This window comes from Nyctibius grandis, chromosome 6 (genome assembly GCF_013368605.1).
Source record: "Nyctibius grandis isolate bNycGra1 chromosome 6, bNycGra1.pri, whole genome shotgun sequence".
In the NCBI taxonomy this organism is placed as follows: domain Eukaryota; kingdom Metazoa; phylum Chordata; class Aves; order Nyctibiiformes; family Nyctibiidae; genus Nyctibius; species Nyctibius grandis.
In genome coordinates this window covers 15,023,035-15,041,570 of record NC_090663.1, presented here as the reverse complement: position 1 = coordinate 15,041,570, position 18,536 = coordinate 15,023,035, and the positions used below count along the sequence as shown (strand labels likewise).

Genomic DNA, 18,536 nt, shown 5'->3' with positions numbered 1-18,536 from the left:
TACACTAGTTTCTAGCATGAAAAAAGTGCTTTTTATGGATTTTTTTCCTGCTGTAAGCTCCCATAACCTTAGAAATGATACAAATGTCTGCCATTTGGGGTTTTTTCCTTGTTTAATTTGCAAATCTCAAAGCTTGTAACTACTGTGATGCAGATGCCCCTGGCTATGGCAGGTTTCCCGTGTGTTGTGTACAGGTGCACGGCATTGCAAAAGCACGCCTCATTTTTTGTACCTCGAAACTGCGAGGCGGTACGCAGAACAACCCCGTGAAACATCTTCCTCGCTTCCAGGAACGCCGCGGCAGCGCAAGGCTCGGCTCAGCCGTGCGCGTAGCGGGAGCCCTGCTGCCGCCTGCTCTCCTCACACCCGCCGTGCCTCAGCTCAGTCTGGTGTTTCTCAGCATCACCCAGACTGCAGATCTCTGTGCCTCTGCCAGGAACCTGCGTTTCCATCGATGGGCCACAGGCAGTGTTGGAAGAACTAACGATTCATGCATTTTTATGAAGTTCTATGAACTCTAACTTGCAATGAATGCCAACACTTACTGTACTTAGTTCAAAAATTGCTCCATACCACCTGTTTTTTCTTTCAAACCATTCCTGGTGTTGCTTTTCTTACGACTTTTGTCCCTTTTTAATGACCATCTCCTTTGTTTTCTATTTGCAGAGTGGTTTACAGACCTACTGCTTCCTCGTGTTTGCTGCCATCTGCTTTGCAGGAGCTACCTACCTGTTTTTCGTCCTGCCTGAAACAAAAAATAAGACATTTAATGAGATCAGCCAAGCATTTGCCAAAAGGAATAAAGTCTCTTTAGAAATGCAAGAAATGAACCACTACCCGGAGGAGAGGAAATCGAGTGCTGAGCAAGAATCAAACTTCACATCTTCGGTGGACAATGGGGAAACCAAAAAAGGGATTGTGTAAACCCAAAATGCTCTTTCGGGGGACTGGGGAAAACATGCTCTTTTCTTTCAGGACGTTTATATCGGTGCACAGCTTGTATTTTTCATGTGACAGCATGAACTGCTTCCCCCTTGGATATGTTTTAAGTGAGTATGGGTGAATTTGTTAGCGGGTAGGGCCATGGTTGAGGAAATGAGAGGTGGGAGTAGCGGCAGCTGATTGAAATAAATAACAGCCAGAGTTTTCTTGGGCACCTGTGAAATAGGTGCTGCAATGAGTGGGGTGGGGAATATCGACTCAGAGAGGTAAAGTGGCGGTGGGGAGCTGGGGTTGTGAGCAGCAGCTGGCTGAGCACCCCTGTATGCTCACGGGGAGGGGTGCGTGCAGTCGCTGGGGAGGAGGAGGCAGGGAAAGGGAAGAGATCCCAGCAGGGGTCTACTAAGAATCGATGCAAGCGAACCTGAAATGGTACCGGCTCACGTTTCTCCACGTTTCCCAATATGTCATTCAAGTTGCACATGAGAACTGAGGACTTGAAAGCAGGCTCGTGACACTCCCCTGCCCTCCCATTCTTTTTCCAGCTTTTTTGACTTTCAGTTGCTTTGTCTGAACATCTCCCACCTTCCCACAAATGGGGAGCTCCACGTCCTGATGGGTTTCCTTGTCTCTTGCAAATCCTGATCAACTAGTAATAGAGTTGCCTCTAGTTTCTGGGTTTGCTGGCACTGCATTTCTGTAGATATATATATTTTTTAATTTTATTTTTTAAGAATAGCTATAGAACCTTTAATATGAAAAGAAAACTAAACCTCATGGTGAAGTGAGAGAACTCTGATGGCACATGTAGGGTGTAGCATTAAGAAAAATCAAACACCAAGTGTTTCAAGGGTTGGGGGTTTTTGATTTTTTTTTTTGCTTTTCTTTTCAAGTTCCTTTTAAAACAAGTCTTAGGAGCCAAAATTTCACTGAGACCTAATACGTGTGATTTCTTAACACTCGCATCTCTCCAAAGGAATTTGGGTGCCTATTTTTTATTTAAACACTAATTTTCATTTGGGCATTAGATTCTGAAGCTCCAGGCCTAGTTCACAGTAGTAAGTTTCTAAGCTATTTAATGCTTTGTAAAACTGTCCTCAGAGCCTGCTTAATTTTGTGATAGAAAGACTCAGCAGGCTGTCGGGGGTTCGGTGACCCATTCCCTTCCGCACGGGATTTTTTTTATGAATATCATCTTTCAAGTTTGTAATTTTGATAATAGTTTTTCTTGATCCTTCTAGGTACCTGGATGCTGAGGGGGTAATAAGCACTTTTAAATTAAATAGCTGTTTTATATGAAAAGTCGGTAAGTCTTAGAGCTGCTTTCAGTTAGGAGTAAGGCACAAGAAGAAAGTGCAGCATGTAGGTAGAGCCAGCTGCTTCCACAAGTTATATTTACCAACCCAGAAGTTCACACTTTTGGAGCATTTTGGAAAAAAAAATATATTCATATATATATGCACATACATATATGAATATATATATTCCAAATAGAGAAATACAGATTAATATTTATATTCTCATATATATACACACAATGGAGAATTGTTTTCCAATATTTGTTTTTTTCAGATTTCCCTGAGTGATAAGCTGTTCATTGTTTTGTTCTACACTGTAAATTACACTATAAATTAAAATCAGACATCCTAATGTTCAGCTATTACTACTAAAATATGTATATGGTTTTATACTGTGATTTATTTATATGTGGCATGTTTACTGCACACATTGTAAGCTGACCTAATAGGGCAATTTTACTACTGGGTAATAGAAGAAAAATTGATCTGAGCCTTTATGCCAGAATTTATGCTGTTTTATTGGTATAGAGGTACAGCAGCAAGTAAGAAAATGAAAATATATATGAGCAAGAGAATCAAGAATGAAAAATCAGATTTATGATATTGGTGCTACTGTTAAGAAACAGAGTGAATAAGGATTATGCCAACTGATAATCATAGATAGAAGCTAATCAAATACTATGGAGAAAACTAACGAAAAATGTTTTCTAATAACTATTTGTAAAATTATATATATAGCAAATGAACATGTCATCTTTCAGTGGCCTTAGTTGCCTATTCCATGTGTTACATGAGGCTTGCTAAGTGAATGGCTATGTGAAAAATGAGTTTGAATGACACCCCTGCCACCAATTCCAGGAAGAAGTTCTTCCTCTTCTGCCTGCGGGGCAAGACTGGCAAAGTCAGACCCTCTCATTCAGATTCGGAATTACCTTTGCAGTTAGGGCTGCTAACGTGGTGTGATGTGATCTGATTGGAGTCAAGGTGGCAGGATTGGAAACCGTTATTATTATTAGAATGAGGAGATTTAGCACTTAGTGCTGTTCATTAATGTACATTACAGGCATTACTTGTTGATAATGTTGTCATTTGGGTAACTTAAATAAAATACCATGTTGGCCTGATACGGCAGTTGTATTGGACTTCTGCAGCAAGATAAAATCATCTTACAGTTGCTTACAGTCACATTTGGAGTCCAGCTGTGAATGTGTCATTGGTACAGCGATGGCTCAGTAGAATTTCCTCTCAGAGCTCAGGGGCTTGTACAGCATTAACAAGAGGGGGGTTGTGTTTTTCTCTTCTGCAACCCCGTTTGCCCGTCTCTTGCCCTACCTGAGACAGGCACACTCCAGCTGATAGGCACTTTCCGTGCAGCTGCAAAGAGAGCTGCTACAGACCAAGTACGCCATGGGACAGTGGTTGCACGTCTTGCCAGCGGTTTGCTGCAGCCCATGGTACAGGTTAAAAGCAATTCCAGTCTCCAGACATGTATGTGTGCAGGTTCTTTGCTCACTGGCCAGGGAAGGTGGCTGCAGTCTCCTCTGCCGTGGGTTGTGAAAGTTTCTGAGGAAACGTCAGATGTGCTGGTACTGCATTAACTTTCTCATCTCTGACCCTAACAAGAGTTTTGTGTTGTTCTTCAAGTTGCTCCATAATGTTTTTTTTCCATTGTTATGCTGCTATAGCTTCTCCAGCAATGAGAGGACAAAATGGAAAATATCAGCGATTTATCATTTGGTTTTCTTTGTTGAATGTATCAAATTGTCTTCAGCCCATGTGTTTGTCAGTGAGGGTTGTGTGGTGCCACGTTCTCTTTTCCTGTCTGTGACACTGGGATGAGGTGCTGCAAGATGCTGTTTGTATGAGTACAGCCAGTGGGTTACATGTGTGTGATCAACTATGTCCATGCACAGTGATTGCAAAATAAACTTTTGGAATGAAACTAAAATGATGTAGACTTTGTTCTGGGTAAATCTGAATCTTTACAGCTGTACAAGTTTCCCTGTACAGTTCCCTGGGTTTTTGTATGTCGCAGTAGAAGACTCTACAGTCCTACGTGTGGGTGACCAGAGTCATGTGGACTCTACAGTTCGGTGGTTAGGAGTTATGGGGAAGAAAATCATCCTTGAAACTGTATATTTTTTGAGCATTATTTACATTTTTCTTCTCAAATCAGATTCCACACTTTATTCTTTCATATATTTATATTGAGCTTTAGAAATAAAAATACAGACATCAGTGAGAGGCAAATGATTAAAACTGGCTAGTAGTAGTAATAACTGTGTATAAGAATTGTTGAATCTGGTGAGGCTTTTTTGCAGAAAGCTGTCATTTGCAATGGATGACTTTGAGTTGCTAAAGCTCTACTTTCTGATGAGAAATTTAGTCAAATGACTATTTCTGCTACAAAGATATGCAAAACCTGAGATCTGAAATATGGATAAAAAATTGAATTTCATACTTCAGGTCCTGAAGCCAATTTTCACTCTACAAGGATCTGCTTTCTAGTGGGGGAAGATGTGAGTAGTTCAGCCATATGGGACAATTTTCATCTTCAGAGTAAAATACAAAAGAAAAAAAAACTGCATCAAAAACAACTCTTTGAAATTTGCTTTCTTCCTTTTGACTATTTTTAAATGCTTTTCTATACAGAAATTACCATATAAACTATTAGAGCTCCTATCACCTCACGCAGCAGGAAGAACAAATCTGAGTAAAGCATTCTTAGGAAATGCCTGTGGTCTTTTCCTTTCAGCCTGACTTCAGAAAATAGAGTTGAGAAACAATCTAAAAACCTGAACTATTTAGACCCAAACTATGAAGCAGGTTTGTTAATGCAAATATTCAAGCTATTTAAAAATCCAGGTTTGGGTGCATACTTAATTCTCTCAGCAAGTGATTTTATTTGGGAGTGAGCCCTGTGAAAAGGTGAATTTCATGGCAAAAGCTTGGTACTTGGGCTCCTAATCAAGTTATCACAGCTCAATAAGCAATCACGAGTAACCTGAGACACTACACCCCTCTTCCTTGCAAGCTGAGTTGCATTAACCTTGCTTTTTCCATGACCTAAGAGAAACACAGGCAGTGGATGGTCAAGCTCTTTCTTGATTCTCCTGCTAAAGTGGCACCACAGTCAAATTCTTTTAAACCTAGGATTGCCATTTTTAAAAGCATAGAAGAAAAGATTTCAGGAGGCTTTTATCCAGTGATTAGTGAAGTCAACAGAAATCTCCAGTGGCTTCAACCGTACACATGGACCCAAGAAAGAAAGTAAAGGCATAAAGGGAGTTCTAAGCTCAGCAAACCTTGTGCATTTTTATCTTCTTTAGATAGTAAACCAATGGCTTGCTTTCTCAGTCTGGGAAAACATAATTATTCAGATGCTGCAAAAGCACTGATCTGATGCTTTTCCTCTGAGTTTGAGGTTGGTTGGTTGGTTGGTCAGTTGGTTGGTTGGTGGTTTTTTGGGTTTTTTTTAAGTGGGAGCACTAGTAGTCTGGTTCATACGCCAAAGAAGAGTACGAAGCATGAGACTGCTGGAGTTGCTGGTTGTCTTTAAGATAATTCCCAAAAGGTAAAAAGCAAAATATAACTCTGTCAGATGTCTGAAACACAATATTAAGAGCATCTTGTAAGGGTAGGAGATGATTTGTCTGCGGCTGTGTAAGCTACCATGCAGACATTGCTTTTTGTTTCATTTTCTCTTGTTTCTGTCAGTTAAAAAAGAATCAGTCAAGGTAAATGCGATACTCAGCTCTTTACATTTGTTCCACCTTTTGTTTCTGATTTGTTCAACCCAATTATATAAATATTTTTACAGTTCAGATTTGAAAACAGGAAAGCAATACTTATTAGGAAAAGCAAACATGACAAAGATTATAAAAATGATAAATACAATTTTCTCTAGAGGCTGACATTTTCAAAGATGAGCTCAAGACTTAATCACTTAGATCCAAATTTCATATGGTTTCATCCCTTTGAATTAAACTCTACAGACTATATATATGCATATGTATATATAGAGAGACTTTTATGTTATCCCATGGAAAAAGTTCAGCAGCTTTGATTCTCATACATAAAAGAAATTGGGCCATTTGGATATTATGTCAAGTTGTGAACTAGACTCTGATGGTGCTCAGATACTTGCATTAACAAACTTCGCTAAAGTTTGCATGATCTTAGGTTTGGAAAAGTTGTCTAGCAAGGCTGTCTCCTTTTGGCCAGCCTTAGATTTTACTTTTTGCACTGTTCTAAATTGCTAGGTAGAGACTACTATGCTAACATATATGTATATATATATAAAAATGTATATATAATTTACTTAAATTTTATATCTATAAAATGTATTTGTACTTTTGTGTGTGTATTATATATTAAAATATATATAACATTTTCATATATAGACAGTATTATAATATATAATTTACTTTCCTCAAAGGAAAAAGAATGGAGTTTTGCTTAATTCTGTGAAACTATATTTTCTTAAACAAATGTGAGGTAAATAGCTAATACAAGAAATTATATATTGCTTTAACACAACACTGCAATAAACCAAGGTTAGACAGTTTATATTCTGTCACTGACTGGCTGAAGCGTTATCTTCCTAATTGATTCACTCACTGATCTGTGACAGACTGATCATCTGGATAACTAACAGCCAATAAGAGATTTCCATGTGCTTGTTGCACAGCACCAGAATCACCTTGATGCAAAGCTGAGGGAAATCCTCGGGGTAGCTCCAGTTCTGGACATTGATGCTAAAATAATTGCCAATGTGTAGTAAGGGAACCAATTGCCTTTCATCAAGTAGGCTTCAAGAGGAATTTATGAATAGAAGAGTTACCCTTAATAGTAACTTTTGGCGTTTCATTTGAGGCATCAAAGGAAAACATTAAAACTCTTCGTCCAACTAGAGAACAAGTTTGCACTGAAGACCCTCAAGAAGCAGGATGTATGAGCATAGCGCTCAGTCTGGGCTAAGCCAAATATACCCTTCCAGCATCTAGTGAAACCCAGATGTATTTTATACACCAGAAGCTCTCAGCTGTGCTTTGCCTCTTGTGCCAGCACGCTCCAGGATGAGGTGCGCCAGCATGTCGTTACAAACGACATCTTCATCAACTGAGAAGTGAAAGAGTATTGAGAGGCAGAAAGTGGGGGGTTCACTTCTCAGCAGGATGAAAGCATGACGCTGTGCAACCCATGGCCCCCTTGCAGACAGGTATGGCTTCACTGTTAAACTTCTTTTGTAGACTTTAGAGAGGGCATGAACGCTGCAACCATGAGGAAGGTGGAAGAGACTCGGTTTGTGACCGAGCAGCTGCCGACACATGAAACCCATGTCTGAGGAATCATCTTAGATAGTGCTGCTATCGGCTATAGTGTTGCTATAATTGGCTTAGATAGTGCTGCTGTTGATTTAATTAGTATAAAACATATAGGAAGGCATCTCAGATATCACTTGGAGCTAATGATAAAAGCAGTGCTCACTTCGCAACAGTAATGAAAGAAAACAAAGGGCCAAAGGGATAGCAAAGCACATCACATGAAAAATGTAATATTACAAGTCTGATCCCCCTCTCTAAAAAGGGGCATAGGAGGAGGCAGGTGATAATTATTTTAATTTTTCTAATAGAAAATGAGGGTAAAAAAAGTTAAGAACAAACATGGCTGAGGAAAACAGAATGCAAGACAGGTGGCTTTTTTTTTTACAGTGTATGACATGGGACCTATTCAATGAGAAATTAAAACTAAATTTTAAAGTAATAGAAAAATTCAAAAATACATAACTAAAGCTGTAGAAATCATTGGCACAAATTAGAATTAATGGATTTTTATAGGATTAGATATTTAAATTTGTGATAACTTTGAAATTTAAATGAGGCAAAGGAAACAAAAAGGGGAAAAGCTACAGCTAATGGGAGATAAGAAATTTCTCTAAGGAGCTGAGTAGCCTATAATTGGTCATTAGAACATTCTTTCACCTTCTTTTGAGATGTAAGGATAATTTCTGGAGACAAGATACGCTCTATCTGCTCAGACATGCTGTCATAATCCTTACAGGTTGCAGTGAGCACTATGAGCTGACCCAGAATACAACAGAAGTGGGGAAATCCCAGCACTACTCAATAAATAAATAAATCAGACTCTAAGTCTCCCAATTGTTTCAAAAAAACACCAAACCCGAAGTTTTCTCCGTACAAGGGAGCTTTTCAGATGAAAATTGGAGCATTATGCCTAGTGATAATCATTGGGAAATCATGTGCTGAGCTTTCTTTGCTCTTGTAAGAGCTTTGCTACATTTTATTAACTCAATTTTGCAAAGCTTATATGGTACAAGTCTCAGCCTCTTCTGATTGCTCACAGCCTTGGCTAACAAGCATTAGAAATTAGTGTTAGTAAGACAGAAAAAAATGGTAACAATTCAGCAATAGTAGGAGGAGAATCAGCATGTCTGGCAAGTTTGTGTATTTTCTATGAACTAGGACAGCTGGCTTCAATTATTTAAAATTTAAAAAGCCTAATAAGTAGATTTCTTAGATATTCTCAAACTACTTTGCTAAATGGGGTCAGCTTTGCAGTCCAAACTAACGGCTTGAAGAAATGGAGTCCAAATGAAGTGGGTGATGTTGGCACGTGGGATGTAGGTGGTGCTGAAGAAATGATCACTCTGGAATGCAAAATCGTTCACAGCTCTAAGACAATTTCTTTTTTTAAATTTAGAAGTGACAGAAAATTGTAACACATCATACATCCTTTCACTGTCATTAAGCTACTCAAGACTACTTCAAAAATAAGATTTTGAAGGCAAAGACATTTCTTTTCTCTTTCAAATGAAAGATGTTGACAATACTGCCTTCTGTACATAATATTAGATCATGGATGCCTATTTGATAGCCACTTTTGATCAACAGCTTCACCAGACCAACCGGAGAAATCTCTTTCCAACACCACACAATAATGAGATGTCTTTTAGGTTGCTCATATTTCATGATCAAAAGAAAAATGACAAAATAGTCAAATATAAAAGCCATACAGCTCTGGATTTCCAGGCCATAGCTTCTGGAGAGGTTTTGCCATTAAATATTGTAGATGGGATCTGAGGTACGCAATGGTGGGCATTATCCTGAAGGCAGTTAACTGGGCTTTTCCCTTTCATCACAGGTCAGGATTTCACTCAAAACTTTTACACAGCATTGAATATTCACATAAAGCTTGTGGCACTGTGGAAGTGATTGATTACCAACATAAATGAGGGCTAGTGAGAAGGTTAAAAATTAGCAGGACTGGGTCCTGGTTCAGTAAACAGCAAATACAGCAAATATTACCAATTTCTCCTTTCTGTGGTTCTATAGATTTACTATGGAGCTAACCAGAGCTTCTTTTAACTAAGAAAAGTTAAATTAAAACCACCTCTACAATTTGCTTGCTGCTTTGACAAACTGCTGTGTAGGAATTAATACAATGAACGGATTTGCCCTGGGCGTTTATCTGTAATATTTCATCTGACCTACATACATGACTCCACCAGCACGCAATCTGCCCTCCTGACAACTGATGGGGCTGGACCGAGTTCCTACACATTGTCGCTGCTGGCAGCAGAGCTGAGGTCCGGTCCCTCCCCCTCAGCCTGGCAGAAGTGCTCGGTTTAGTCCTTTAACAGTTACTTAAAGGACAAAAACCTTACAACTTACTGAGATGATAAATGCTTAATCTGCTCTATGACCTTTTGTGCTTTGTATTTATGGAACTCAAGAATTGCTTTATTCTCTATTTTTTGGTGGTCTCTTCATTTGTATATATGTCTTCTATAGCAAAAGTACTCCAGCCCTTGCCTCCTTCTAAGCCACAGACACCTGAGAGACCAGATTATCTTGCATTATACAGCCAAAAAATAACCTTGCACTGTATTTATTTAACACCTCACCAAATAACACCTTCACAACCCCTTTCAAAGTCTATGTTTTTGTCAGCTGGATTTAGCTGGGAGCTATAAGAGAACAAGGACGAAGCAACATAAGAACAAATGTCATAAGGGTCCACGAAGGTGTTGAGGTTGGAAGAGTCCCTCTTCTCCAGCTGCCTCTGTCCTGGAAGGAGCCAGCTCACCTCTCAGCTGCAGGACAGCATTGGGGGCTGCGAAGCTCCTACCACATGTCAGGAGAAGGGGCAGCACCGCTCTGCCTCGCATTTTGCTTATGTTTCCAACAGCTTCTCAGACAAAAACCAAACTGTGAAGGGGATGTGAGAAGCAGAAATAGCAGCTAAATGCCAAGCTCTGACCAGCCAGGCTCTGTTAGCTGGTCCTCTGACCTAAGGTGCATCCTTAGCACATTAGACTTAACACATCATAGCATAAATGTCTACAAACATTTCTAGCTCAAGGAAAAAACACTGCTTGAAAAAAAAATTATGTGTAATGGTCAAAAGTTTGCTTATCTTCAGGTGTGATAGTCCACTGACAATAACACTGTGCTCATACACCAGTTTGGTTAGACCTCACTTTTATTTGGTGGAACAAATACAGTTCTGTCACTGTAGTGACTTATGGCTCCGTATCAGATGTATCCCGATGCAAAACAGAAGGCAAAACATACATTAGGCAGCTAGATATTAGTCAGTTATTCCTTGTATACATTCAATAGAGTGTGAAGAATGCTCATGAATTTTAAATGCCTTCTGTTGTTACGATGGTAGCTGATTTTTTTAATAGTTATTTTCAGATAATTGTTCTTTCCAGATGTTTCTTCCACAACATATTCAAGTAATAGTTATGCACAGAGAAACCTGCACCTCAGACTCAAGAAAAGTCTTGCCCTTGGGTTAATAGTGCAGCTATGGGTTTAGTTTCCAAAATTTCATTTTATTCAAAACAGAGAATGTGTACAAAAATGGCCTGTCATTGTAATAATTGCATTCAGTTACCAGATCCATTCCCAGAATAATGGAAGTCATATGCACACTAGGGGAATAATTATATATATGTATTTTCATGTGCAGAGTTCTTTATACATATATGTTTTATATATATAAAAATACAACTTTACATGCCATGCAAAATTAAAATTTTTCCATAAAATCCATTAAACTGTATGTCCTTGCACATGTCGTATTAAGTATGACCTTATTAAATTGCAGAAACTGAAGTACTTCTGCAGACCAGCTCACAGATTTTTAAATTAAATTATTTATCTATCTGTCAAGAGTTCAGTGATTTGCTTTCTTTAGTTAGAAAGGAGAAGTTCTATGAATCGCCACTGGAATAGTTCTAGTCCTTGAAGTTTAAATGCAACTGTGCACAATTAGCGAAGAGGGATTGCAGCTCCCTGCTCGTTTGGACTTCTCTACATTCCTTCCCAGTTATTGATGCAAAGTTTGTAGTACCTGTCAGTGTACTCCCATGCGAGCTCTCTGTGCAAATCTAGGGCACAATAACAATAGGCTGCAAATCACAACTCTCACTGAACTTAGAGCAGCTTAAAAAGCCACTGAAAATAAGTTTTTATGAGTTATTTTCAGTCTAGTCGTACATAAATTGTGTTCAGAAATTCTCACACAGCTTAACTAGCAGCTTTGAATGCTTCACGAATTTTTATGATCTTGTTAATACTGAAATAGTGAAGTTCTTTCTGTATTGCTTAGTTTATATCGGCAGTAGAATGGGGAGTTATATTAATCTACTGATGCTTGCATCTTTTTACATACTGTAGCATAATGCTTATTTAAAAAAATGTGCGTGATAACGTAGGTTCAGAGTCTTTGGCATTTGACAGCTAAAGCCTACGTTTACACATTACTAGATGGCTCAGGTACAGTAAAACAATTTGTAATTTAATCCTCCAAAGAAAATCCACTTTTTTTTTTACACAAACTGGAACTGTTCTCCATGTTTGAACTGGCCAAACAGCTTCATAGCTGCTCAGCAGGTGCTCACTGCCTGCCTGACCAGCTCAAAATCCCTGCTCCTGATAGATGTTTTCAGGGGAACTGCTAAGGATATGGAGGGGGAAATCACATTATTCAGGCTACCTGTTGACTCCATTTCAAAACGACACCAACCTGTTGAGAACATCCTTTTCCTTCATCTCAGCTTCTTCTTTTAAGCACGATTCCCAGGGCATCTTCACTCCTCACCCAGTTCCAACCCTCTCCTCATGCTATCTATCGCTTACATTGTCTTCTGCTTTCTGCCAGCTTATGCATCGTTGGCGCAGACAGTGTTTTTCAGGACTGGGGTCCTGCAGGCTTTTGATGAAAATTGTGATTTATACATTTTTCACTCAGACTTCAAGCCCACCACGCATGTTTGAGCCACTACTCAGGGTTCACAACAAGGTGAAACAAAGCCGTGCAGACACAAAAGAAACCGATATACAGGTTTTGAGAAAAAAGGTTTTGTTGTGCTGGCAGACATCAGCCTCTGAAGAGAGAATGAAAGAACCAGGGCTGAGCATAAAGAAATCCCACTACACTGAGAAAACCGCTATATGTAAGAGGCTGCTGCAGAAAGGCAGGGCATAAGCTGTGCTCTTGCTGGATGCAACAAGAATGAGTGGGGTGCAATTGCAATTTGAATTTTTTTAATAGCAGCAAAGATAACATGGCAGTAGGGTAGATGGCTGTGGGAGCTGGGGAAGGTTCTTCTCTGGGTTATGCCAAGGAATAAATTGTATAAACGTGGTTTAGATGCAATCAATACCTCTCTGACGAAGCACTAGGTGGCTGCCATGGATCTCCCACGGCCTTGTGCAACACCCTTCTGGGGCTTGCAGGTTCAGACTTCTGGAGTAAATCATTGGCAATGTGGTACAAGGCAGGATAAAGCCAACAGCATCACAACAAGCCTATGAACATTCAGAAACCACATAGCAAGCAGGACCGTAATGACAATTTCTCTCACTCCTTGAAGTGCCCCCAAATCACCGTGGCCCTGGCTGGGAGAGAGGTGCAAACAGGCAACTCTCAAGCCACAGATCAGACACGGATGTTTCTAACTCTGTGTGGAATAACCTCTGTTTCAGCTCCTTTAATCTTTCATCCTTTTCTCTTTTTCTACACTATAATCAAAGCCTTCCAGCGCAATTTTCTTAACTGACAGGATACAAGAGATAATTGTTGAATTTTTGAGTGACTTCACCCAGAAATGCCTCTCTCCTGTTAATCCATGTATTTCTGTCTCCAGCGGGAGCAGGCTGTAGTGATGATCATTTTTTTACTTCCTCGGAACTTATTTTACCCTGAAATTGTTTTACAGTGCATCAGAGGAAAAGTTAGCCATAGCCATACTGACTGTATCACTTCTAGCTAACACTGCTTCAAACACGGCTAGCTGCTCTCGTCCGTACGTTATCCGCAGAGACAGGGCTTAGCACTATTCCTCTTGGCTGTGATGGAAAAAGTCAAAAAAAGGAAATCGATGTGAATAGGAAAAATGTTTTAATTAGCATCTAAAATTTAAAATGCTGAACATATTGATCTGGAAAGTCTCTAGTAATTACATCTGAACCTTACAACATAGAAATGCCACAACACACAACTACACTGTGTTGTGGCAAAAAAAAAAAAAAAAAAAATTGCTGCCGAATAATTTTATTCTATTTGCTCAACTTTAGTGACAGCAGCGATTTGTGTTGATATTCCAGAGTGGGAGACTCTAATCTGTGTCATCTGGACGGGACCAGTGGGTGATGTAAATGCGCTCCTTATTAAGGCAGTGCAGTTAAATGAAGCAGCAAACTCTACCATCAACCATCGAGAACTTTCAAGGCACCTTGCTGCACGCTAGGATCTTGGTAGGCACAAGTTTAATCTTCCCGAATGAGTCATGATAACATAGACTCAAGCAAAAAACACCATGCTGAAAAGAAACAGAAAATGGAGTCTCTTCAATATATATTTCCAAATCCCAACAACTGCTCCACAATCAACATACTCTGCACAGTTGCAGAATATCAGTCCTTTCACTAGCAGTGGTAATGAATTTGGAATAGCTGACTATCTGCTTCCAGTAGTTACATAGTGCTTTACCTTAAATAGCTATCTTTTTGAAGAGAGACACCCCGTAAAGTATGTTTTAAAGATTGCCTTTCAACAGCATGTTTACATCAACTTAGTGATAGGTATAATGTCTATATCAGGGGTGAGCTATGGCCCACGACCTCTCTCAGCATCTCCGGCGTCACTGTGGCACTGGCTAACACCACACGACAAGCGGTGGAGTTGTGCTGGTACAAGAGCTGCCACGATGGGAAACAGTGGAACGTGCCTGCGGGGAGGCTGGGAAAACTCAGGGACCCATCTGCAGACCCTGCTTGTTCTCATCTGAGAGCAGAGCAGCAGGACTCCTGAGGAGCTACTCTTATCTCTGCTCATCATCTTCTCAAGGTCTTTTTCTCCTGTCAGAAAAGGCCTTTGGAGGCATGGGGGGATCTGATGGCTCTTTCCCTTACAAAGATTGCCAGATGAGGCTGAGAGGAGGCAGGGAAGCTGACCATGCCTATCATCACAGCCAAAGTAAATCAGAGTGCTTCTGAGCAGCAGGATAGAACCAAATGCAACACAGTCTGCTCTGTGGCAGTAGTGGCTTGAGGCAGAAAGGACTATCCATGGTTCTGCCCCTGCTCTTAACTTAGCGCCTCACCAGGACACACTAACAGGGAGAGAGGACACCTCTAAATATCCCTAACCTACTTTTTCCCAGGTAAGTCCCACCGTAATCCGCTCTCAGGCTCTAGAAACTGCTGATGAAGGTATATTATTACATGCTCAATTGGTAATGACATACACAGCCAGAACTCACATCAGTACCAGTGACCCTGGGAATGGGAATCACAGAATCACAGAATCAACCAGGTTGGCAGAGACCTCAGGGATCATCGAGTCCAACCGTTGCCCTGACACCACCCTGTCAACTAGACCATGGCACTAAGTGCCATGTCCAGTCTTTTCTTAAACACATCCAGAGATGGTGACTCCACCACCTCCCTGGGCAGCCCATTCCAATGTCTAATAACCCTTTCTGTAAAGAAATTCTTCCTGATGTCCAACCTGAACCTCCCCTGGCGAAGCTTGAGGCTGTGCCCTCTTGTCCTATCGCTAGTTGCCCGGGAGAAGAGGACAACTCCCACTTCTCTACAACCTCCCTTCAGGTAGGTGTAGACTGCAATAAGGTCACCTCGGAGCCTCCTCTTCTCCAGGCTAAACAACCCCAGCTCCCTCAGTCGTTCCTCGTAGGACAGACCCTCCAGACCCTTCACCAGCTTGGTCGCCCTCCTCTGGACTCGCTCCAACACCTCAACATCTTTCTTGAAGTGCAGGGCCCAGAACTGAACACAGTACTCAAGATGCGGCCTCACCAGTGCCGAGTACAGAGGGACGATCACTTCCCTAGACCGGCTGGCTACACTATTCCTAAGAGAGGCCAGGATGCCATTGGCCTTCTTGGCCACCTGGGCACACTGCTGGCTCATGTTTAGCTGGCTGTCGATCAGCACCCCCAGGTCTCTTTCCACCGGGCCGCTTTCTAACCACTCTTCCCCCAGCCTGTAGCGCTGCATGGGGTTGTTGTGGCTGAAGTGTAAGACCCGGCACTTGTTCTTGTTGAACCTCATGCCGTTGGTCTCGGCCCATCTATCTAAGCTGTCCAGATCTCTCTGTAGGGCCTTCCTACCCTCCAGCAGATCGACACTGCCACCCAGCTTGGTGTCATCTGCAAATTTGCTGAGGGTGCACTCAATCCCTACGTCTAGATCATCTATAAAGATATTGAACAGCACCGGCCCCAGAACTGAGCCCTGGGGAACACCGCTAGTGACCGGCCGCCAGCTGGACTTTGCCCCATTCACCACCACTCTCTGGGCTCGGCCATCCAGCCAGTTTTTAACCCATTTAAGAGTCCACCCATCCAAGCCCCGGGCAGCCAGTTTGTCTAGGAGGATGCTGTGGGAGACAGTGTCGAATGCCTTACTGAAGTCTAGATAGACTACATCCACAGCCCTGCCCTCATCTGCTAAGCGGGTGACTTGGTCATAGAAGGAGAGCAGGTTGGTCAAGCAGGACCTGCCTTTCATGAATCCATGTTGGCTGGCCCTGATGCCCCGATTGTCCTGCATGTGCCGTGTAATGGCACTCAGGATGATCTGTTCCATCACCTTGCCTGGCACCGAGGTCAGGCTGACAGGCCTATAGTTCCCTGGATCATCCTTCCAGCCCTTCTTGTAGATGGGCGTTACGTTTGCTAATTTCCAGTCAGCTGGAACTTCTCCAGTTAACCAGGACTGCCAGTAGATAATCAAGAGTGGTTTGGCAAGTTCGTTTGCCAGTTCCTTCATTACTCTAGGATGAATCCCATCCAGGCCCCATAGCCTTGTGGGTGTCCAACTGGCACAGCAGGTCACTAACTGTCTCCTCCTGGATTATGGGGGGTTCACACAGCCCCCTGTCCCTAACTTCAGGCTCTGGGGGCCGAGTCTCCTGAGGACAACCGGTCTTGACATTAAAGACCGAGGCAAAGAAGGCATTGAGCACCTCTGCCTTTTCCTCATCCCCTGACACTACACTACCCTCCTCATTCAGCAAGTGGTGGAGGCTTTCCTTGACCCTCCTTTTGCTGTTGATGTATTTGTAAAAGCTTTTTTTGTTATCTTTGACTGTAGCAGCCAAATCAAGCTCTAATTGAGCTTTGGCCCTTCTAATCTTCTCCCTACACGACCTGGCCACGTCCCTATAGACCTCCCAAGTTACCCGACCCTTCTTCCAGAGCAAGTAGGTTCTCTTTTTTTCCTTAAGTTCTAGCCTATGTTCTCTGTTTAACCAGGCCGGTCTTTTTCCCCGACGGCTTGTCTTCCTACACACCGGGACAGCCTGCTCCTGAATATTTAGCAATTCCCTCTTGAAGCATGTCCAGCCTTCCTAGACTCCTTTGCCCTTCAGGACCGATTGCCAAGGGACTCGGTCCACCAGCCTCTTAAACAGGCTAAAGTCAGCCCGCCGGAAATCTAAGGCAGAAGTTCTGCTCTTGCCCCTCCTTACTTCCCCCACTATCGAAAACTCTAACATTTTGTGGTCGCTACTCCCAAGACGGCCACCGAGCCTCACATCTCCCACTAGTCCTTCTCTGTTCACAAACAACAGGTCAAGCAGGGCCCCTCCTCTAGTGGGCTCATTTACCACTTGCATGAGGAAGTTGTCCTCCACACATTCGAGGAACCTCCTAGATTGCTTCCTCTCTGCCATGTTGTATTTCCAGCAGACATCCGGCAAGTTTAAGTCGCCCACGAGTACAAGGGCCGGCGACCAGGCGGCTTCTGACAGCCGCTTGTAAAACACCTCGTCCGCCTGCTCATCCTGGTTGGGTGGTCTATAACAGACTCCCACCGTAATGTCTGCCCTGCCGACCTTCCCCCTGATCTTCACCCATAAACATTCAACCTTGTCATCCTCACCATCTTCCTCAATTTCAACACAGTCCAAGCACTCCCTAACATACAGCGCTACCCCACCGCCTCTCCTGCTTCGCCTGTCCCTCTTAAAGAGCTTATAGCCATCCATAGCTGCACTCCAGTCATAAGAGTCATCCCATCACGTTTCTGTGATGGCAACCACATCATAACCTTCCTGCTGTACAGTGGCTTCTAGCTCTTCCTGTTTGTTGCCCATACTGCGTGCATTGGTGTAAATGCACCTCAGCTGGGCTAGCGGCCTTGCCCCTGACGCAGGCCTGTCACCCCTAGGTTCATTTGTGGCTGCCTTGGTCTTATCCCCCTCCCCCATCGAACCTAGTTTAAAGACCTCTTGATCAGCCCTGCCAACTTCTGGGCCATAACCCTTTTCCCCTTCTGATTCAGCTGTTCCCCATCCGGCATAAGCAGGCCCGGTGCCATGAAAGCCGCCCCGTGGTCAACAAACCCAAAATCCCACCTACGGCACCAGTCTCTTAGCCACATATTAATCTGTTGTACTTTCATAGTCTTTTCCCTATTTTCACCAAACACCGAAGGAATTGAAGAGAATATCACCTGCACACCTACCCCCTTTACCAAACGCCCCAGGGCCCTGAAGTCCCTTTTGATAGCCCTGGGACTTCTCTCTTCAATCTCATCCCTACCCACCTGGAATACTAATAGTGGGTAGTAGTCAGAGGGCCTCACCACTTGAGGAATCCTCCTGGCAACATCCCTTACCCGAGGCCCAGGGAGGCAGCAGACTTCCCTGTGAGTCGGGTCTGGGAGACTTCTCCCCACGGAGTCCCCCTACAGAGAGGGGACTTCTCTCTCCGTACTGTTATCTCTTTTGATTATT

The 18,536-nt window shown here is 42.3% G+C and overlaps 1 protein-coding gene across 3 annotated transcripts in view; it reads left to right on the top strand.

The window, feature by feature from the left end:
* The window catches only part of SLC2A9 (solute carrier family 2 member 9), a 112,920-nt gene extending 108,735 nt beyond the window's left edge, over window positions 1–4,185 (top strand). For 2 of the 3 annotated variants that reach the window (XM_068402785.1, XM_068402786.1), the window contains one exon: window positions 667–4,185. In XM_068402785.1, the coding sequence (XP_068258886.1) occupies window positions 667–924 (258 nt within the window). In that variant the 3' untranslated portion in view covers window positions 925–4,185. The remainder of the gene's footprint in view (window positions 1–666) is intronic. The other variant, XR_011048360.1, reaches the window with a different exon arrangement.
* Window positions 4,186–18,536: the final 14,351 nt, after the last annotated feature.